General features: G+C 38.6%; 1 protein-coding gene across 1 annotated transcript in view; it reads left to right on the plus strand.

Moving 5' to 3' along the window:
* The window catches only part of MCPH1 (microcephalin 1), a 130,934-nt gene extending 115,883 nt beyond the window's left edge, over positions 1 to 15,051 (plus strand). The window contains exons 13-14 of the mRNA XM_074538180.1: positions 4,508 to 4,745; positions 6,533 to 15,051. Coding sequence (XP_074394281.1) covers positions 4,508 to 4,745; positions 6,533 to 6,588 — 294 coding nt within the window. The 3' untranslated portion in view covers positions 6,589 to 15,051. The remainder of the gene's footprint in view (positions 1 to 4,507; positions 4,746 to 6,532) is intronic.
* The last annotated feature ends 4,751 nt before the right edge of the window (positions 15,052 to 19,802 follow it).

The following is a 19,802-nucleotide window of genomic DNA, read 5'->3' on the forward strand; positions in this document are numbered from 1 at the left end:
TTATTTTTGCAAGTAACAATAACCAAGACATTACAGCTTTCCATGTTCTCATAAATACTATATTAATTGCTTGAATATTAATTATAAAATAAATCATAAGAGTTTTTTTAGATTTATTAGTGTTTAGTCAATAACTGAAATCAAGAATGAAGATTAATAATGCATACATTGGTTGTACAGTGCATGCACAAATTTTCAGACGTGTGTAATCATTAAAGATGGCTACATTATGTATATTTTTTAAGTATACAGTACTCCACATTATAAATTCAAGGCTACAAATATAATTTCTGTTGATTTTAATAAATCATAACCATACTCAATTTCATTTTTTGTTAAATATTATTATTCTAATAGCAATTCAGACTGCACATTTCTTCATGCACTATTGTCTGAAAATTGGACACTGAAAATTGAGTGCTATATATAGTAAATTATCAGTTTCATTGCTTAAAAATTTCAGTGTGCATTCAAAATATTTATTTTCTTACATATTACATGAATTCAGGTATTATTCAGAGATAATACCTTTGTAGCACTTGATAGCTGTCTCCTATGGAGTTTGTGGAGCTTTGTGTTGGTTCTGGCACCTTGCCCAGCAGGAGGTATCCTCATACAGTCCTAGACAAAACTACAAAGTTTAGGAGTTTTTATATTATATGCTCTTTTGGCTTGGGGGACTTGAAAATGAGTCACAGGTGGGACAATAGTTGGTGAAGGTTTTTTGTGATTTTTTTACTTTATAGCAAAGAAGCACTTTATTTTTTTGTAATACATTCTGCTTAAGTTTTACTTCTGTCAGCAGTATTTTTTTTTCCATTGAAAACTTAGGTTCAAACAAACGACTACATTAATGGTAGATTTATGAGAAAAGTATGCATGTAAAAGGTGCCATTCATCCAGCTAGTGAAAGGATGAGGTTCATGGTTAGAGTCTTTACCAGAAAGATTAAATAGATGTGTCAATAACACTGTTTTAGTGTTCATCTGCTAAAGAATACTATTGGAAATGAAAATCAGTGCTGTCTAATAGGCACTAACACAACTGCAGCCATAACTACTGACTTATAGATCCACAATTTGTGGAAATAGTTGCTTTTGGGACCTGATATTTTCCCAGGCTTGGTCTCTGCTAAGGAATTATATATTTATTTGTAAAAGTTTGCATGAAATGGGTATGGTTTCAAAGGACTGGGAGCACCCCTGGAGTGCCACAAAGACTTTGATGTTGCAAAGACAGCTGAGTCAATTCAGGGCTAAGAGCTTGACTGTGCCCTCTGGTGCCCCTGGCAAAGCCTGTGTGGTCAGCTGGCTGCCCTTCAGCAGCTGGCCAGCAGTGCAGCTTCCAGGCCAGGGGCCAGCGGGCAAAGTCAACCTCCCAACCTTCCAGACTCCTCTCTGAGCTCTGGATGTAAACACTGGGGGGTTTTCCCTCTCTGTGGCCTGTGAGGGGATCCAGTGTGCTTGAGCAAATCCAGGCACAGCTGATTGGGAATGTGGTGGTGCTGCTCCAGACAAAGGGAATGCAGAGGTGACAGTCCATGTTGAACCCTTCCTTTGATGCTGCCACTGGGATGTGCTGTGTTCTTAGCCTGTCCTCCTCTCAAATGCACTGGCAATGAACCCAGATGGAATTGTAAGTGCAGTTTAAGAAAACTCGCTCTGCAGCTCAGCAGCATTTCCCTCCTCTGGGTGCTCCTGCTATGTACTGAATGCATAAATAAAGCATGCTAATTGTGCACATGAGCTGAGGTGAGAGCTGTTAGGTCCTTAAAGTTTGGGTTTCCCAATTTTATGATTAGCTATGTACATATTTGCTTTAATATTAATTTCATCCAACAGCTGTTTCTATAGGAAGATGTATCATATAAGTAAGTTTTCATTACAATGGCAGCAAATAAATCCTTTCAGGGGAAATTTTTTAGGAAGTAGGAATACAATTAGTCCTTTTAAATAATATTCCCTAAAATATGCAGAAAATAGCAGATTGCAACAATTTATATTTGGCGTCTTCTATCTAACACAAGTCTTACTGCCTTCTTTAGATAAAAACTTATCAATTCTAATAATTTTTATCTTTAAAATCTTAGAGTTTCAGGTTGACAAAACCAGTGTGATTTTTGTCTTTTTTAGTTTAATCTAGTCTATTGTAGATAAACTAGCACTATATCCTCTTTGGAATTGTATTTTTTCTATCAGTTGCATCTGATTTGTGCCAATATTCCAAAGAGCTCTGTGTCAGATGAACTAAGATGGCATTGCATTTGTCATGAGGCTGTTATGAGGTTGATACAAAGAGATCGTTGTTTTTCATTATAGTGCATACTTTAATTTGTTGAAAGTTCTTACAACAAGCACTTTCATAGTTTCACGATAGCACAGTTTTTAAATGAAGATTAATGATTGCAATCCTGGTAACACCAAAATCACACTGCTCTGTACATCACAGATTGCAAAGAGGCTTTTGTTCCTGACCTAGTCTCCTTTTAAGACAGAGATCATGGCCTCTAAGCATCACAAGACCCATCACCAACAGTACTCTTGGAGAATCCCAAATCTGATACCATGTATTAAAACAGTACAATTATTAATTTTCTGGTTTTGTTGACACCAAGATGCCCAGCAGCCAGGCACTCCTAGAAGAGTGTTCTGCTCAGATGGAGGTAGGCAATGCTTCACTGAGTCCAAATCCAGAGTGCAAGGCATTGGGTGCAGGAAGGGCCATCGGATATATTACATAAGTTTGAGTCCTCCAAAGTTTGCAATATAACTGCAATGATACTGTGATCAACAAAATTACTTAGCAGCTATGAGACAGGATTAGGTGTGCTATGCCATTCCTAAACCTAAGTTTACAAAGGAATAGAAAATATAGGGTATTTCTTATCTTGTGATTGAGTCTTTTTGGTCTGATTCACCCATAGCATTCACTGTCCTTATACCTTAGTGAATTCAGAGAGCAAAGACTCAACCTAATTTTATTCTCAGAAAAGCAACCAAGGAATTAGCAATCTGAGAAAGCTGAATTATTTATTGATGGAGGAGATCTCAAAATTCAGGTTGGCATGGATTGACATGCCCCAGGAACAGCAAAGGCCAGTGACACAGAGCCACTGAGCTGAAGCCTCATGTTACCATGGGTCTCAGGCTTTGCAGAATCTTCCTCCAGCTCATTGATCAGAAGTGCTAAGGCAATTCACTTGGACTTTTATCTCTGAACATGCCATGGAACAATTTGGATTTATGAACCCCTGCAAGTCAGGTGGAGATTCTTACATTGGCTGCACATCTGCCAAGCACATACATTATCACATTAGATTCTTAAGTGCCTATAGTTTCCCAGCATGTTTGTGTGTTGAGTGGAAGGAATCCACTCAACAGCTAATTTTTTCCACTGTTCCAGTCACACCTTCTCACATTCTACAGTCTCATATTCAGATGTCTCATAAACCAAATATATGAAAAATGACCTTGCCTCCATGCTCATGTTGTCATCTGTATAAAAAATTCCAAGCACCACATAATATAAAACATTTCTTTTTATTCTCATCTTGCAATTAACTCCAGTCTCGTTGTAAATTTTCTAAACTTTGACAAGCAATACAAATTCAGAGCTGTAACCTACATTGCTCTGGCAGGTCAGTGGCAGCCTCATACTAAGAAATACAATCTTTTTTTTTTAAATTTTGGTATAAAAACTGAATTTTGCATACCATGCTGTGTACACTTGCTGCATGCACTACTTTTATGCATATTACAACTAAAAGAAATGGCTTTAACTGCTGCAACACTGTTCTGCCAGGTATATGCTGAGAATAAAATTTGTCTTATATAAATCATGCAAGTTTTTGCTATAATGATCAAATGTGACAAGTTGCACAGCATTCACAGAGAACTTCTCATGGTTTTGTGGACACAGAAGGGTTTACAGTAAATGTTTCGCTCTGAGTGCTGGTACTTTTGTGTTACTTCATACATCTGAGCAAAAATATAGTTTTTTTCTGTGGAGAACAGAAGGGAAAAAGAGGTCCTAAATTAGTTTAAACTCAGAGTTAGATATGCTTCTAAACTCCTCAATACAAACCGAGAAGCATTACATATTATAAAGGCTATCACAGTTTGTGCTGCAAGACTATAATAATTTATAATATCCTTTAAGATTTCTGTGTCATGGCAAGTGTTATAAATGTAAGAATGTAAGTCTATGGTGAAAAATAATATTGTCAAGTGCTTTAAGAAGTTTCATATGTAAATTGTCATATAAATAGGAAATAAAATATTTTCATATAAAATAAAACAATCTCAAAATCTGGTTTGGGAAATGTATTGATCAAGTAGAGCAAATTCTTCAAATATTTTACCCAAGAATTTCTGATACACCTGAAAAAATAAAGTTCATACTACTATATTTCTTTTTTTTTCTGAATTATGAAAAACAAGGATTAGTTTTACTTTGAGTGGAAATGTAACACATTGGTTAATTAATTTTCTGGTTTCCTCAAATACAGATCTGCAGGCTTCAGCGTCATCTCTCAACAGGAAAATATGAGCAGAATCTCTTTTCAAACCAGCCTGTTATGTTTGTATCTCCTACCAGTCAGCCCCCCTGCAAAAAGCTGATTGAACTTATACAGCTGGCAGGAGGGAAAATATGTAAAGCCTTGCGTCAGGCAAAAATCTGTATAGGAAGAAAACCAGGAAAGAAGTACCAGGAAATAATATCTTTATCAGAAAAATGGATATTAGGTAAGACACCAAATTTTAACTTATATAAAATATTGCAGAATATGTATTTAAAAAGTTATCAAATGTATTTCACTGAACTGAGGTTATGAAAGTATGAAAATGGAACCAAGCTGGGTTTTCAGGGAAGTTGTCTCTATGGTGAGATCTTTCTCTTACAGCTAAGAGGGCTTTATGATGGTCCTGGTCACCATTTAAATTTTACTTAGAACAAATATCATCCAAATATCTTCAAATGTATCTTTTGTATGATGGTTTCACTTAGAACAAACTAAATTATGGGAAAATGCTTACATGAGAATTGCTTTCTAAAATAGCACTTATTTCAACTTTAGATGCAGTTTTAACTGGTAAAAACTGGCATAGTAATACTGAAATATAGTGACTGGTACCCTCTGATAAATTTTCCTGAATGCTGTGTTGTATGAAAGACAATTTTTGCAGTTTCCATTTTACTTGCAAAAAGTTTCTTTTTAACACCTGCTGTTAAGTTTCTGAGTTCTTAGTCTATCATTTTTCCAATTCATTTGCCACCCATTCTGACAGACTCTAATTTTCAGCAAGAGTATTTCCCAAAAAGAGATCTTGTTTAGAAAAAAAAAGCTTTAATTTATGTCATATGCTCTGTCAAACTTCTACAGAAAATGTCTCACTCATACCCTAGCAATAAATGTACTACGGGAGTTGATGTTATATGGAAGTCGCCAAGCAAGTCCTAATCTCTTGACCTCAAATACTGTCAGATCATAATGACTTAAAATCTGAATGAAAATACCATTAAAGAAGAAAGGAAAAGTGAGCCATAAGTGAAAAATTATCATCTGAATGCACATTTTATGTCATACCTACTTAAAGTATAAGATAAAATGGTGAGGATTGACAAGGGAGACTTAAGAAGGTGGCATTGTTTATTGTACCTTTCTCCAGTTTCCAGGAAGACTTAGAGAGCAAGTGTGCAAAAAAAAAGTGAGCAGGTAATGAAACCAGAGGTTTGTGCAGGACAAAACACAGAAGTTTCCAATAGCAGTGCTCCAGATGGACAAATGCAGTGATCTGAAGCAGTGTGTGATTCGTGTGTCCCACTCCCAGATCTCATGAGCTCCCTGCAGCTGCACAGGCCACCCTCAGCCCATCAGTGGACTGGAGGAATTGCATATCCAGCTGCTAACAAAAGACTAAATTTTTTGTGCTATTTACAGATTTCCCAGATCATTTTTGCAGTCTGATTTCTAATCACTACATCCTGCTCACGAGGCATGGTCACACTCCATTTAATGGGTTTTAATTCATTTTGATGAATCATCCAATCTCAGAAAAAAGTATTTCTATATGATGCTTTAAAGGAATTATACAGAGTTTTGAAGCTCTGCCCCTTTCTCAGCAGCTGTGTACATAATAGTATGAACAGTGTCACCTATAAATTGCTGTCTCAAATAAATAAATCAGATCTGAAGGTGTTTCTAGTCCTTCACACTCAACTGTTGCAATCCAGTTGGTTTGTGGCTATCTGCTTTCTGCTATTAGTACCAGCTGCCAATTAATTCACTCAAGGTTGACCAGAACAAAAAGCACATAGTTCAATAATGCAGCACCCTTTTAAAACTTGAGTAAATGGTAAGTGCTTGCACTTTTATCATTTGACTGTTCACATTTATTTTCTCTCTGTAGGTTCTCAGCTCCACCAAAGTGCTTTACACCAGAAACTGCTCTGAAGTACATTGTTTTTTTATCATCTGTTTCTTTTGCATTTTATTTTTAATAATCCTGGTTTTTTTTTTAATTTATTTTAGATTCAATCACTCAGTATACAATATGTCCTATGGAAAACTACATTTTTCAGATGTGAGCGAACTCAAGAGTTTCCATATGGTTGTAAGGAGGCACGCCTAACTTGGATTCAACAAAAAAATAAGCTGTGAAGCAAATTCCAAAGAGAATGCAAGTCACAGACTTATAAATATGGAGAAACAATTTCTATATTTTTAATATTTGTGCAAGTGTTCATCTTGTGAAATTTTTAGGTTTTGAAATAAGGTATTTCCCTAATAAAAGTCATCTTCCTTTTATTTTTTTGTTGGAGACCTTTGGAACTAAAAGCTGAAGGAATCACTATTCTCTGGGAAGGAGTGGAATTTTCTAGTCTTTAAGCAAGGTTAGTCATATTGCAGTGCAGATAAAAGATGTGCACTCAGCATGGGTGAGTGTGGCTGAGCTGGGCCTGGTGCAGTCAGCAGGAGCTGGGATCCCAGCCAGATACAGGAATCCTGCTGGCTTTTCTAGTCCCAGGGCCTCTGCACACACCCGAAGGGCCACGTTGCCACATCTCCATGATCATTGCTAGATACATTTCTTTGGTAAAAGGATAAGGTTGCCCATGGTGCTCAACTCACACCTGCTGGTGTAAACTTGCACTTCTAAACTGAGTTTTCAAAAGGAAGTGAAACTCAGTAATTATGCTCAGATGTGTAGTTAAGGTATTGCTTTACTTCAATGCCTTTAATTGAATCTCAAAATGTGTTTACCTTACACCTAGGCTGAAATCACAGCTACTGACTGAGTTAAATGCATTTAGACAGCACATCTTTCAAATGCTAAAATCTGTTGAAAAGGGAACATGCTATGAAATCCTTTAGGTATGTTTGCAAAATGCATGCAAATGTCTTACATATTAAATTCCTCTTTAATCTGTAGATTTGTTTTTAGCAGGTTTGTATGTAAAGTATGTTGCATAGCACCTGTCGATCTGTAAATGTACAAGCTCCTTTAAAAGATTTCCAAGTACCAAATAAGTACCATACATCAAAATGATGTAGCATGACAGAGAGTAATGTTGTTAAGTAATGTAAAGGCAGCTCATAACTCACACCTTCCAAACTCAGTGTTCCCATCAGTTTCCTCAACATAAGACACTGCAAACTCTGTACAAAAAAATATAATTTTGAGTTAATATTATGAAAAATCAAAATATAATTGATTTTTATGTTATTTTGCCATTCTATTGCATTGTTCTAATTCTTGGGCTTTTGAAGAGATTTGAATATAAAAGTTCTGTAAACAAGGATTATACAATCTTTTTCTTCAAAACAAGTTCAGCAGTATCTGTGGGTGACAGGCTGTTTCAGGTAAAAATTGCATTTGTATAGTTGCTCTGTAAAATGTTAAATATGCTTATAATGGAAAATCTTCACATTATGATTCTTCTATGGAAAATTAAACTGATTTTATTTTCTGAAATGCTAAGCACCTGTAACTCAAAAGGTTAAGACCTCATTTTCAAGTGTTACATAGCTGGATTTGGTATGTAAAATATAAAATCTAATTTGCTGAGGCCTTTTCCTTGCTCAGTTTTCTGAAATGCAAATTTTTAACAGTGAAAAGTATGTTTGATATAAAAACTGTTATGTTTGATATGAAATTTGGTAATCGTGTCTGTCTGCAAATTGTACAGTTTATCATCAAAACTATTTACCTGTTCTGTTCAGAGCACTGGTAACATATTATCACCTTGACCTTATGAGCCCCCTTATTAGGAAAGCAGTTACCAAGTATTATATAGTAAAATAAAAATTCTTATATAGGTTGTGGCATGTGAACACATGGTTGCCAGTAAATAACAGAATCATTTGTTTGAACTATACTGTTTAACTTTGACTTTAACAACCTCCTGGTTTTATTTTTTAGTAATTTCCTAACTGTACTACCCATAAAAATCTGTCACTATTAATTTATAGAATATAGCACTCCAAATCAGCTTTCTCATAAATCTTCTTAAGATTAGTCTCAGCTATTTAAGTTGTAAATTCTTGGATCATCTTGTTGGTCTTTATTAGTCACACATGTAAAGACTTGACAGTGAAAAGTCTAATATCTTTTTTTCTAAACTAAAAAGTTTCCAACAAAACAATCTGCCAATTTAGATAATTCCACCTTAAATTCTATGGTTGATAGAAATCCCTGTCTACTGGCTCTTTTTGCAGAATTTCTATTAGACAGGCAGATAGAGCCAGCAGGAAATTGAATTCCAAATTCTGGTCTCACATTCTGGACAATAGGACTGCTGTCCACCCTGACTGACTGCTTTCTGAGAGTACCCCCAGCACCAAGAAGCATCAGTGATTCATGAGTAGCTTTGAGTTCTGAGATCTTTCCAACCTGCAGAGGTCAGTGAACATTCCGCAGCACAGCCATGGGCTCTCTCCTCTGCAGACAGGTACAGGATCTCCTTATTGGGAAGATCTACTTAACTTTTATTCATTTCCTTTATTGCTTGTTTTTTCTTTTCTTTTTTTTTTTTTTCTTTTTTTTTTTTCAGGAGAAGTTGTCTTAACCTTACCTTTTTCATCCTGCAAGAATACTTTGCCATTCATTTGTGAAAATGACTCAGCATTGTACCTGTGTCTCCTCAGAGAGCTTCTGCTGCCCTTCTAAAGGCTCTCTAGCTCAATCCCATTAGTACAATTACAAGTCTTTCTAAGATAGCTGAACTTAATTTGTAACATGTTTAAACCAAAATATATTGGAAAGTCAAAATAAGAATTATTTCTCTGCGAGATTTGTAAATGTAGTTAATTTGTAAATGTAGTTAAACTCCTGACACATTTTAACTCATTTTACTTTCATTGGTGCTATAGGGGGTACCAATTGGGTGCACAGACCACCAATATCCCTCCCATCTTTCCTCTTCCAGAGATAAGAAGAGCTTTTACCACACTTTGCATAATGGAGTGGGGACTCACATTGGCAAATACACAAACACTGAGGACAAACACAGGCATGGCCTGGAAGAATGTGTTGCTTAAGCTGTGTCAGAACAGCAGCAAAGTTGGTGTCCTCTTCAAACCATATATCCATAAAAAATAGCTTAGGATCTAAAAAACTTTCTTAGTTTCAGTGACTAATAATGTGAGATTGGCTAAGGATGTGTTTGAAGGAAGAATGCCAGTGAGGTAGGTGGATCTTAAGTATTTTCCCCTTTCTCTGTTTTTGTAATCAGTTTTAGATTGTAACTGCATTTGTGGTAAGTATAGCAATACAGTAAAAAATCTCTAAATATTCACAGTGATCCCAGTATATGAACCATCTGGTATTGACTTACTAAACTACAGATTTTTTGAGCTTGTTTTATGTTTCTGGATATCTTCTTGACTCAACTATAGTCAGCTTTTTGGAGATTGTTCCTTTTTAAATAAAAATAAGTCATAAAAACTATTGCATCACTTGATCATCTGTTTATAGTTCCACTAAAATAAACTTGTGTTATATTAATTGATTTGTATAGAATGTAATTTAGGACTCAACTGCATTTTGTGCTAAAGTGTTAGCAGCACATTCAGTGCTAGGAAGCTGCCAGCACAAACACACTTTTTTTTTTTTGGTGAAACCTTAGGGACTGTGAGGCAAAGGTGCTCTAAATTAGTCTTTCTGGGCAGGAGCTGTGGCTGTGTGGAGCAGTGTTTCTAACACATACTAAGCTTAAAGTTGAGGTATATCAGTAAGAATATCTAGAAAACTGATTAAACTAATTATTTTTTCCTCCAAACAAACCCACAACAACAAAAAAACTTAACTATTTCCTCACACTGAAAACTGAAAAGTATTAACAAGCCTCTGTCTGTGCCAGCAGTCATCTTTAATGACAGCCCTCATAAAATAAAACCAAATGTCTGTGGTCCTATTGCAATAAACAGGGTCTTATTTCTGATCTCCTTTTATTGCTTTATTTCAAAATTAGCTCTTTGCATGACATGCTCTGGAAGAGTATCACCTGTACTACAGCATCGTGCAGCAGCTGATAACAGGGTGACTAAAAACTACCAGTGGTTATTTTTTTACCTGTTATCAGCACAGGTGTCTGCTGAGAGCTTTTGCTGGGACCTCAGAAAGCAGAGTTTTCCTTCTGTTGATACAGATGTGAGCCAACCTCTGACCACGCAGGAGTGCCTCAGGCTGCTGTGCACACTGAGGTGTTAAGCAGCAGCCAGGTGTGATGCAGGACTGCACGTTTCCTTGAACGTCCTTCAGAGAGTGATTTGTGGCACAGCCCTCCCAGGCTGCCAGCACGTCCTCACCCTCCTCACTCTGGGAGCCTCGGGCTCGCACTGCCTGAACCTCCCCGCAACCTCTTCCCTGCCGCTTTGTGCTGTTTGCCTTGTAGCTTCTGCTGTCTGGAAGGCACCTGAGCTGTGACTAGAGACAAAACTGCCACGGGATGTTTATTTTCCAAGGGGATTTATCAGGGCCCACAATGTCGTTCACATTGTTTTAGAGATTTATTTAAAGGAAAAAAAGGTGCGGCTACATGTGAGTTCGTGAAAGATTGGTACCACCAGTCCAGGCAGGTTTAGGCTTTGCTTGGGATTTGTTTTTCTCTCTTCATCACAGATTTTATGGAACTATTCACTCAGGGCTTTTAAGAGAGAAAACCAGGTCTTTAGGAGGGAGAGTGCAAAGGCAGGCGGTTTCTCAATATTATTGATGTGACATGTGCATGTGACAGTCATGGCAGCTGATCTGAAACTTGGAAACTCTTCTGCAAGTGGTTACTTTATGCAGTACATTGATCTCTCTCTCTCTTAAGACCCAGCTTTTTCAAAACTTCAAATAATTAAAGAAATACATTTTAAAAATCAGAGGAGAAGATAGCTTCATGACTGAGAACTTTTAAGGAGATGATCTCATCTCTAAATTACATTTTTACTTCTTGGATACAAGTTAGACTTGGATACAAGTATGGGGAGAGGTAAAGAAGAAACGTTTTCCAGATTTTCTGCTCTGGAGTGAAGCATTCCAGTTCATTCACTCAAGCTGAAATTTGTCCATGGGAAGTTTTACGAAGTAAGTCGTCCCATGGATCTAGAGATAAGCCTAAATCCAAGATGATTTTTATGCATGCAGTATGGAAATTGCCATGACTTTAAATGTTCTGTGAAACATTGTGGATAAACATAAACCAACATTCAAAATTCTGCATTGTACATTTTAAAGATTAAGTTGAGCAAACCCAAGATTTTTGATCTTAAAATTTTTGGGGAGGGCACAGGTTTTAGTTCAAGAAATCAACAAATATGGACCTGCTCTGATTACAGCCTAATGTGTCAACTCATATGAAAATCAAGACACTTGGGAACCCTGCTAAAAGCTTGCAGATACTTGACCTCTGTGAAGAGCCTGGCTGGTCCCTTTGCCGCTTTTAATGTACACTTAAAGAAATCTGGTGCTCCTCCTCCTCCCCACTGATGACTGAATATTTCTGAGTAACTTGAAATTCACACCCACTTGAAATGCTGACTTGGGAATTCACTTTTTTGGACACATGTTTCATCATATTTCAGCTGAACACAAAGATAAGCATTTTAGAAGTTGGAGGAAGAGCATTTCCTCCTACAGAAGAGGATTTATATTTTCCCTGACATTGCCCAGGCAACACAGGCTTGAATAAAAAATTGACTCTAAAAGCAGAGTTCTCTAGTCTGGGAATCGACACTGTTATTTTATTCCCAGCTACACTCAGTATCCTACTTGATGAAGAGAAGAATGTCCTTAAGTGCAGGGATGCTGAACATATTTTGATGACCCATATAGAAGCTATTAAAGGCCATAGCTGCAAATAAAAGAATTTGAAGTCTAGAACTTGAGATTCACTTTGCCCTGATTTTATCCAGCCTTTTCTCCTTCTGTGCTTCCTTGTCTTCTTTTTCCTTGATGTCAGTGATATTTCATATATATTACATTTTAAGAGTGTTGTATGAGAGACAGAAACCCATAGTCTCTAAGCAAAACTCTCTTGCACAGTATCACAGCCCCTCTCTTACAGAAAGAGATCTCTTCTTCTGCCTCCCCATTTGGAATCTTTTGCATACCTACACCAAAGGCAGTGAGACACACACAAACTATGAAGCTACAGCACCCATGGGAGATCTGAGCCTGGATCTGCCCAGGCTAACAACGGCCTTGTACCAGGTCTTCAGTACCTTTATAAGGGTTACTCATACCACTCAATTTGCTATCTATGCAACATAGAGCATCTGAGTTAAAAGTGTGGGTAGACACAATGACAGCAGGAGCACAAAGACTCCTAATAAAGATTGTCTGAATATCCAACTGAAGTTTTCCAGGAGATTATATCATTAATGAAGAGAGGTTTTTATCTCAGGAAGCTTTGTCTCATGTCCAAATTAGAGAGCTAAAGGTCTAAGTAATCCAAAAGGGGATTGCCCACTGAATTCAAGAAAGGTTCTTTACTTCCTGCCAGCTAGCAGCACCTTCCTTTGCATTTCCAAGCACACAGGTATTCAGTTCTGTTCTCCCTTGTGTCTAAACAGAGACAGGATATTTTGGGAAGGTTCAGAGAAGGGCAGCAAAGTCAAACCTACAAAGTGTCCTCTGTATTGAGAAATGATTGCATAAACTGGGGAATCCCCTGCCTTCAAAAGAGATGACTGAGAGAGCAGTGTTACTCTTCACACCACATAGAATCAAGCTGTGGAACTTAGTGGATCTTAAAACTTTATATGGATTTTAAAACAACTGAGGTAGGAATTGTTGGAGGCTGGACAGTCTTGCTGAATGGCATGGTGACTCCCTCAATCTTGATGGCACCAATTCCAGGTGCTTCCTGGCCTTTTTGCTGCCAGGCAGTAATACAAGACACTCTGCACCTTCCAAAACAAGCTGTAAGTGATGGGTATGATGATCTACAGTGGTCTATAATACTGCAGAGAGACAGTATCTGACAGTGACCCACAACATCAGTCAGGGCAGCAGAGAAGATGCGTGTTGCATCTGTGGCTGCGACAGTTCAAGGAAACTAACGGCACCAAAGTCTGCTATAGCTCCAGTGGTGACTGTCATAGTCACAGCCTGAAACAGTGTAGGTTGAATCTTAATCTTACTCATCCTAATTAACCATCACTTTTCCAACCCTGGAGGTGGAAGTCTGCATCCAAAAAATCTCCTCAATCCAACTTTGTGGCCCCACCACTACTGCACCAAATAAGGGGTGTCTTCTTACTTGTTATGATCTCCCTACACTGCTGAGAGACTGTTCTTCCAGTGTGAGTAGCACAAACCTGTCTCTTTTCATGGACCAGACTATGAAATGGGTACATAACCATAGGAAATGAGTAGCAAAGTGGTCAGCTCTGCCCACTTTCCTGGCACAGATGCCATTTCTTTGTGGCATGCAGTAAGTGGGAGAGCTTGCTCACTTACAAGGACTCCCAGTACAGTTGCCAACCCTCTGTGTCGTGTATTCCACTACTGTTTGTATCTAAAATAATATCAGAATTCTTTCTAATGAATTAAAGAATAGTTTTAGGGTGTGAACTTATCAATAAATAACCAAAGGCATACTTGATTTCAACTTGGTAACTTTTTGCTTTTGTATTTCTGACAACTAACTTCAGTTACTGAGGTAAGAAAATCTTTTTTTTTTTCAAAGTAGGAACAAATGCTCTGTTCTGTTGTAACTAATACAATTTACTCATATCAGTGGCCTTATCTTTCTTTCATTTCTATCTTAGTAGCTGGGCCCTGTATAATCAGCAATTCATTAAGAAAATTGCTACTTTACTGCCTAGTAAGACAAAATATTCTTAAGATAGACTTCCAGCTCCCAACACAGAGAAAAAAATGGTGTACAAATGTCCAATCCCAAGTTATACAAGGAAAGTACAAATACAGGGGTCTCTCAGGAAAACTGGATGTTGCAAATCGAGTGTGGGAAAATGCTGAGAGCTTCAGGTCATGGCTGACATTTAAACTCAACACCTCTGCTTCTGCATTGCTATTACTGGTAGTCAGTGACGTAAAACACTGCTCTGCTGTGGGTTTGATATCGAGATAATCTGTACAATGAGCCACTGAATCCAGCCATATTTACAGACTTAATAATCTCTTTCTGCAGAATATGAATATGAGTACCTAGAAGCAATGTTTGTTTTTAACTTGCAGAGCTGTGCTCTTTTGCATGACCTGCACAAGGAAAGTATTCATATCTGCCTCTTCACAAGGGATTTCTGTGCCAATATCATTGCTCATAATTCAGCTAACTGAATACCTGAAAACTGATTGCTACATTTTACAAGTCAGAAAATTCAGAGAGAAGCTTTATTTCCATACTTCATTTCTGCTGTACCACAGAGGGTCAGAGGTTCTTCATCACTGCCCTGTGGTCTCCTTAATAAAGGGAAAGGGCTACATTAGAAACGAATCAGCACAGGCCCTGTCTATCCACTGCTCCTACAGAACAGTCTGGTGGTTTATGGACAAATGATGCTATTTATTTTACATCCTGTTTTGGTTTGGGTTTTTTAAAATATTTTGCTGTAAAACATTTTTCTGTCTTTTAGGGAAAGAAAATGACCGCAGCTCTTGATGAATTTCAAAGAAGGGAGGCACGCTGCAATAAGATAAATAAATTTGAAAATTCCATTTAGAAACATCCAGGATTGTCATAGAAAACTCTTGAGTAATGTACATGTGGCTGCTAACAAGGCTGTAAATGGCTGTACTACTGCCAATAAAGGATGCCATCTGGTAAGTCTGTCTGTTAAAACAGAAGTTTGTTGGCAACCTTTGAAGTCTGGAGGTTTGGCTTGGGGTGGGTTTCTTTTTTTCTTTGTTTTTTTTTTTCTTGTGGGATGTTGCTGAACCATTGAGAAAATCATGACAGTGTTAATGAAATTATTTATGGAGTTATCAAAATGCCAATTGTGACCAATTAGACCCTCAACTCACTACTAAATTGACATTTGGCTTTGTCAAACCAACTTTACCTCAGGTTTGGTCATCAGCCCTTCATGCCACGAAGGGTAGTAAAGGCAGGAGTGCACGAAGTCGAGCTCTAGAGCTTTCTTCTTTCAGCAGGGAAGGCTGTGGTGTGACCTGGGGGAGTTATTCTGGGTGATCATCAGCATGTAATTGCATGTGTCAAATACAAAACCTGTTATACCTGAAGAGGGAGGAGTGAGGAGGAAAGGATACCTTACTCCCAAGGATATTTTTACTCCAAGAAACCTTTTTGTATGATCTCTTGTGGGTGACTACAGAAATCTAGGCAAGCTGGGGAAAGCAGGGTAAGATAACAGAAGAACAAGCAGGTAGTTTGTACATGTTTGTTTGTACATCCCATGCTTCTATTCAGAGACTGCAGGCAGAAGGTAGGGCAATCTCGACAGCCATCCATGCTTGTCCAAAAGGCTGGAAGGACCAACGAAAGCACTAGCAAACAAAAATCCATGTTATGTAAGAAGTTACTGCCTACCTCATTTGTGGCATCACCACACAGCAGCTCTTTGGTGACCCTAAAATCATGGCAAACAGCAAATATACAAGCTTTAAAGACACTGGCACAAATTTCAGCATTAGGCAGGGCCAAAGAGAAGCATGGCTTAGAGCAAAAAATAATAGAACTCTACTTTTAGAGGGTTAAATCCACTATTCAAAGAAAAATTAGTTTTTCCTGAAGATAGTAAAATACTTCTTTCAATACTTGAAATAATTCATTTTTCAGTGATACTAATTGAAAGATACTCTAGTCAGGCAGAGCAAAAACTGTTGGATGATAGCAGAATTTTTAAAATAATAATAGTAATGCTTTGTGATGTTTGGTTTTGGGAGTTTCAAAACCAAGTGTTGGTTTTGCACGCTTCATCAGAGAAGCGCAGCAGTGGGGAGCAAACATGATTGGGATTTCATGTCTGACGTTATGCAGATTACAGTAAGAAAAGCTTCCCCTTAAATTAGTTACATTAACAGTATTGATATGATATTTCTGTTCTAATGAGCTGCATTTCAGCATTTTTCTCACGTTATACAGGACTTTTTTGATCAGTTTGCATCTGCTAGTTGTGTTCAACTGTCAGTAAGGAGATATTTCTATGGAGTTCTTTAATTGCTTGTAGAAAATTCAAGCTTGGTCCAGACAATTCTGACAAAAACAGGAAAAGCTTTAGAGGTGGTTTATTTTTTAAATGCTGTCGGTCACCAAGGTGCTGTGAGGCTAGGCAGCCCCAGCCAGCCCAAGGAACCATCCCAGCCCACACCATGTGCATGGAGCAATCCCAGCTGCTGGAGCTGCTGAGGCAGCATGGCCAGAACATACAAAATAATGCCCCTGATGGAACCTGCTGCCTCCCAATGCCTGAGTGAGCTCACTGAAAAAAAGGCTCATGCACAGACTCCAACGATTTAAAGCATAAAGAGATTGGACACACCAAAGCAGGCAGGCAGAGACAGCAGCTCTATCACACAGGGATTCCCTGAACAGGCAGGATGGGGACACCTGTGGCAATGGAAGACTCTATCTTGCTGACAGCAGCCACAGCTAAAGAGTGAGCCTGCGTGTCCCTGCCACCTGGGCTGAGTCCAGAGGTGCCACAGGGCCCTTCCTGTTTCCACAATATGGGCTGTGTGTTCCTCCGCATTGGTGTTTCCACCTCATCTTTGATTCCTCCCAGTTTTCATCAATCTCAGCCAGCCCCATCCCGTGCTCAGAAGTCTCATTTAATCTAACTGATGGATAAGAAGCATATGCAACTTTTTCAATAAGATTTCTGACTTCACCCTTTTAACCCAGAGAAGAACTATAAATAGTTTATAATGTCTGGGATTTCCACAGCCTAAGTGCAGCTATAAATAGTTCTAAACATTTTCCCACTTCATGCTTTTGAAAAGAACATTCTCCACTTCCTTTCTTGGAGAACCCCTGGGAATAATCCTAGATCACAGCTCAGAAAATATGTATATTAGGAGAGTTTAGCAAGACGGAGCTATGGCAGCTCTCGGGCTAATTTCGCGTCAGGAAAGGGTCAGGCGTGCTTTGCCAGGAGTTCATGTCCGTGATGCCCGGGGGCCGAATGCGGTCGGTGCGTGCCCGCTCAGCCCCCGGGGCCGCGGGGCTCGGCCGCGCTGACGTGCGGGACGTGCGGGCTCGGCGGGCGCTGCTTCAAAGCCCGGAGCGGGACACGGCCCTTGGCCCCGCATCGCGCACGGGCTACAGCGGGCCCCGCTCGGAGCCGCCGGTCCCGGGGCCGGGATGGGCAGGGAACGGGCCGGGAACGGGCCGGGAGTGGCGCCCCCTGGCGCCCGCCCGCGGCGGCGGCAGAGAACGGAATTCCCGCTCCGGCCCGGAGCTCGCTCGCTCTGAAACGAGTTCGGTACCGGAAAGCTGATGACAAGAACGGGGGGAAAGACTGACCTAAATTATGTTCTGCCATTCAGTACTGTCCTTCATTTCCTCTATCTTGCCTTTTTAATTTCACCACGCTGCTTTCACTTTAAAAGCTCTAAAATGTCCGATATCTATTTTACCCGTGATGTGAAGATATTTGAAGCTGATGATCAGAAAAGACTGGAATTTATCACTACAGAAGATTATAAATTATTTGCTTAGGTACACTAGATCAGGTACCTCCTAATGAACAGTCATTTGCAAGACACAGCTACAGGGAATGGCTTCACACAGAAATTTAGGAAGCACAGGGAGTAGGACAGCTCAGTTGACAGACCCAGACCACTTATTCTACATAGCCCAGAAAAATGTTCATGTGAAAAATATAAAAACAGAAATTTATTTCATGCCATTATATCTTTTAAAAGTACAGAAAAGTTTGATGAGATGATTTTATGCATGGCTTCATGTCTATAGAAAAGTAGATGAGCCATTATAAAAGACCAGTTTCAAAACAAACATTTTTAAATTCAGCCCAGGAACTGGCAGGGATGTTGAGTTCCTAATATTAGATGGCAATGACTTTCTGTAAACAAGGAGCATGAGAAGAGAAAGTCCTAATCCCACAGAACTCCAGGAACTCAGAGAACCTCCACAGTATAAGGTGTATAGTGTGTGATTCCTGATACTAAGGGCACAGTGAAATGCTTAACACACATGAAAGCAAACTGAGATGCTTGCAAGAATTCCTATTTACTTTCTTTTGACACTCTAAATCAAAATACCTTTAAATTTGTATCCATGCAGTAGCAAATTTTTATACAAAATTAATGCAAATTGTCTGTGATATATGCAATACCAAAATGCTGATTCCTTTAAAAAAGTTTCCACGAGATTACTATCACAGCCTGTTCCCAGATTTGTTACATGATATGCAAACTCTGCACCCACTTATATGCTTGTACACTGAATGAAGTATGGCTTACTTCAAAAATACCTCCTTTTTACATTGACTCAATTTTAGTTGGTCCAGACAAAGAGGCTGTTGAGATAATGGAAAATTCCTCATTACAGAGAAGATCTGACTGTGCACAGGAAAAGAGAGCTCTCTGCACTGCCTCCTCTCTCTACATCTTCGAAGACTTTGGTAGTTTCACATTGGGGAGGGGACTGGATATTTCTTTGTTTCAAACCCATTGCAGACAGAATACAAACCTTTGTATCACAGCTGATCAACCAAAAAAACCCAAAGTCATACAATCAGTCAGTGCTCTATAGTCTACTTAGAAATGCTCTACATATGACAAATACCTCTACATAAAGACAAGCCTCACCTTTTTATGTAGTGGCCAGCATGTATTCTCATTCAGGGTATTTTTGAATGAGAATTGAGATGCCTATACCAGCAGACCAGTAAAATGATTCTGCTGTTATGACAGTAGGAACATAAACCTGAACAAAGGTAAAGAAATAAAGTACAGTGCACTTGAAGTTATGCAGGATAATCCCAGGAGTTTCTGTGAAGTCAAAAGAAAAAAAAATAATTTATAGCTTCTATCTTATTGTCACAAAGTATTCTGTAAGCACTCATGCTCCTTAGCCCAGTTTCTTCTCTTTCCAATCTTGTTTTTCAAGTGGAGCTCCTTTACTAGTAAGCATTCATTTGAATAGTCATAGTATGAGGCACAGCCTCTGAGCTGGCAATTTCATTCTTCTCCCTTTTGTGCAGTGTTTTTCCTCTGCAGGTCCCTATCTCTGTAGGATATAATACAAATCACTCTAATGGATTAAACTCAAAATGCTGCTCCCATTTGGCACAGAATGAGCTCTTACAGAACCCCAAAGCCAAATGCATGTCTTCCAAAGAGAAGCAATATGCTACAAGGGCT

The sequence above is a fragment of the Zonotrichia albicollis genome, chromosome 3 (assembly GCF_047830755.1).
Source record: "Zonotrichia albicollis isolate bZonAlb1 chromosome 3, bZonAlb1.hap1, whole genome shotgun sequence".
Lineage (NCBI taxonomy): Eukaryota > Metazoa > Chordata > Aves > Passeriformes > Passerellidae > Zonotrichia > Zonotrichia albicollis.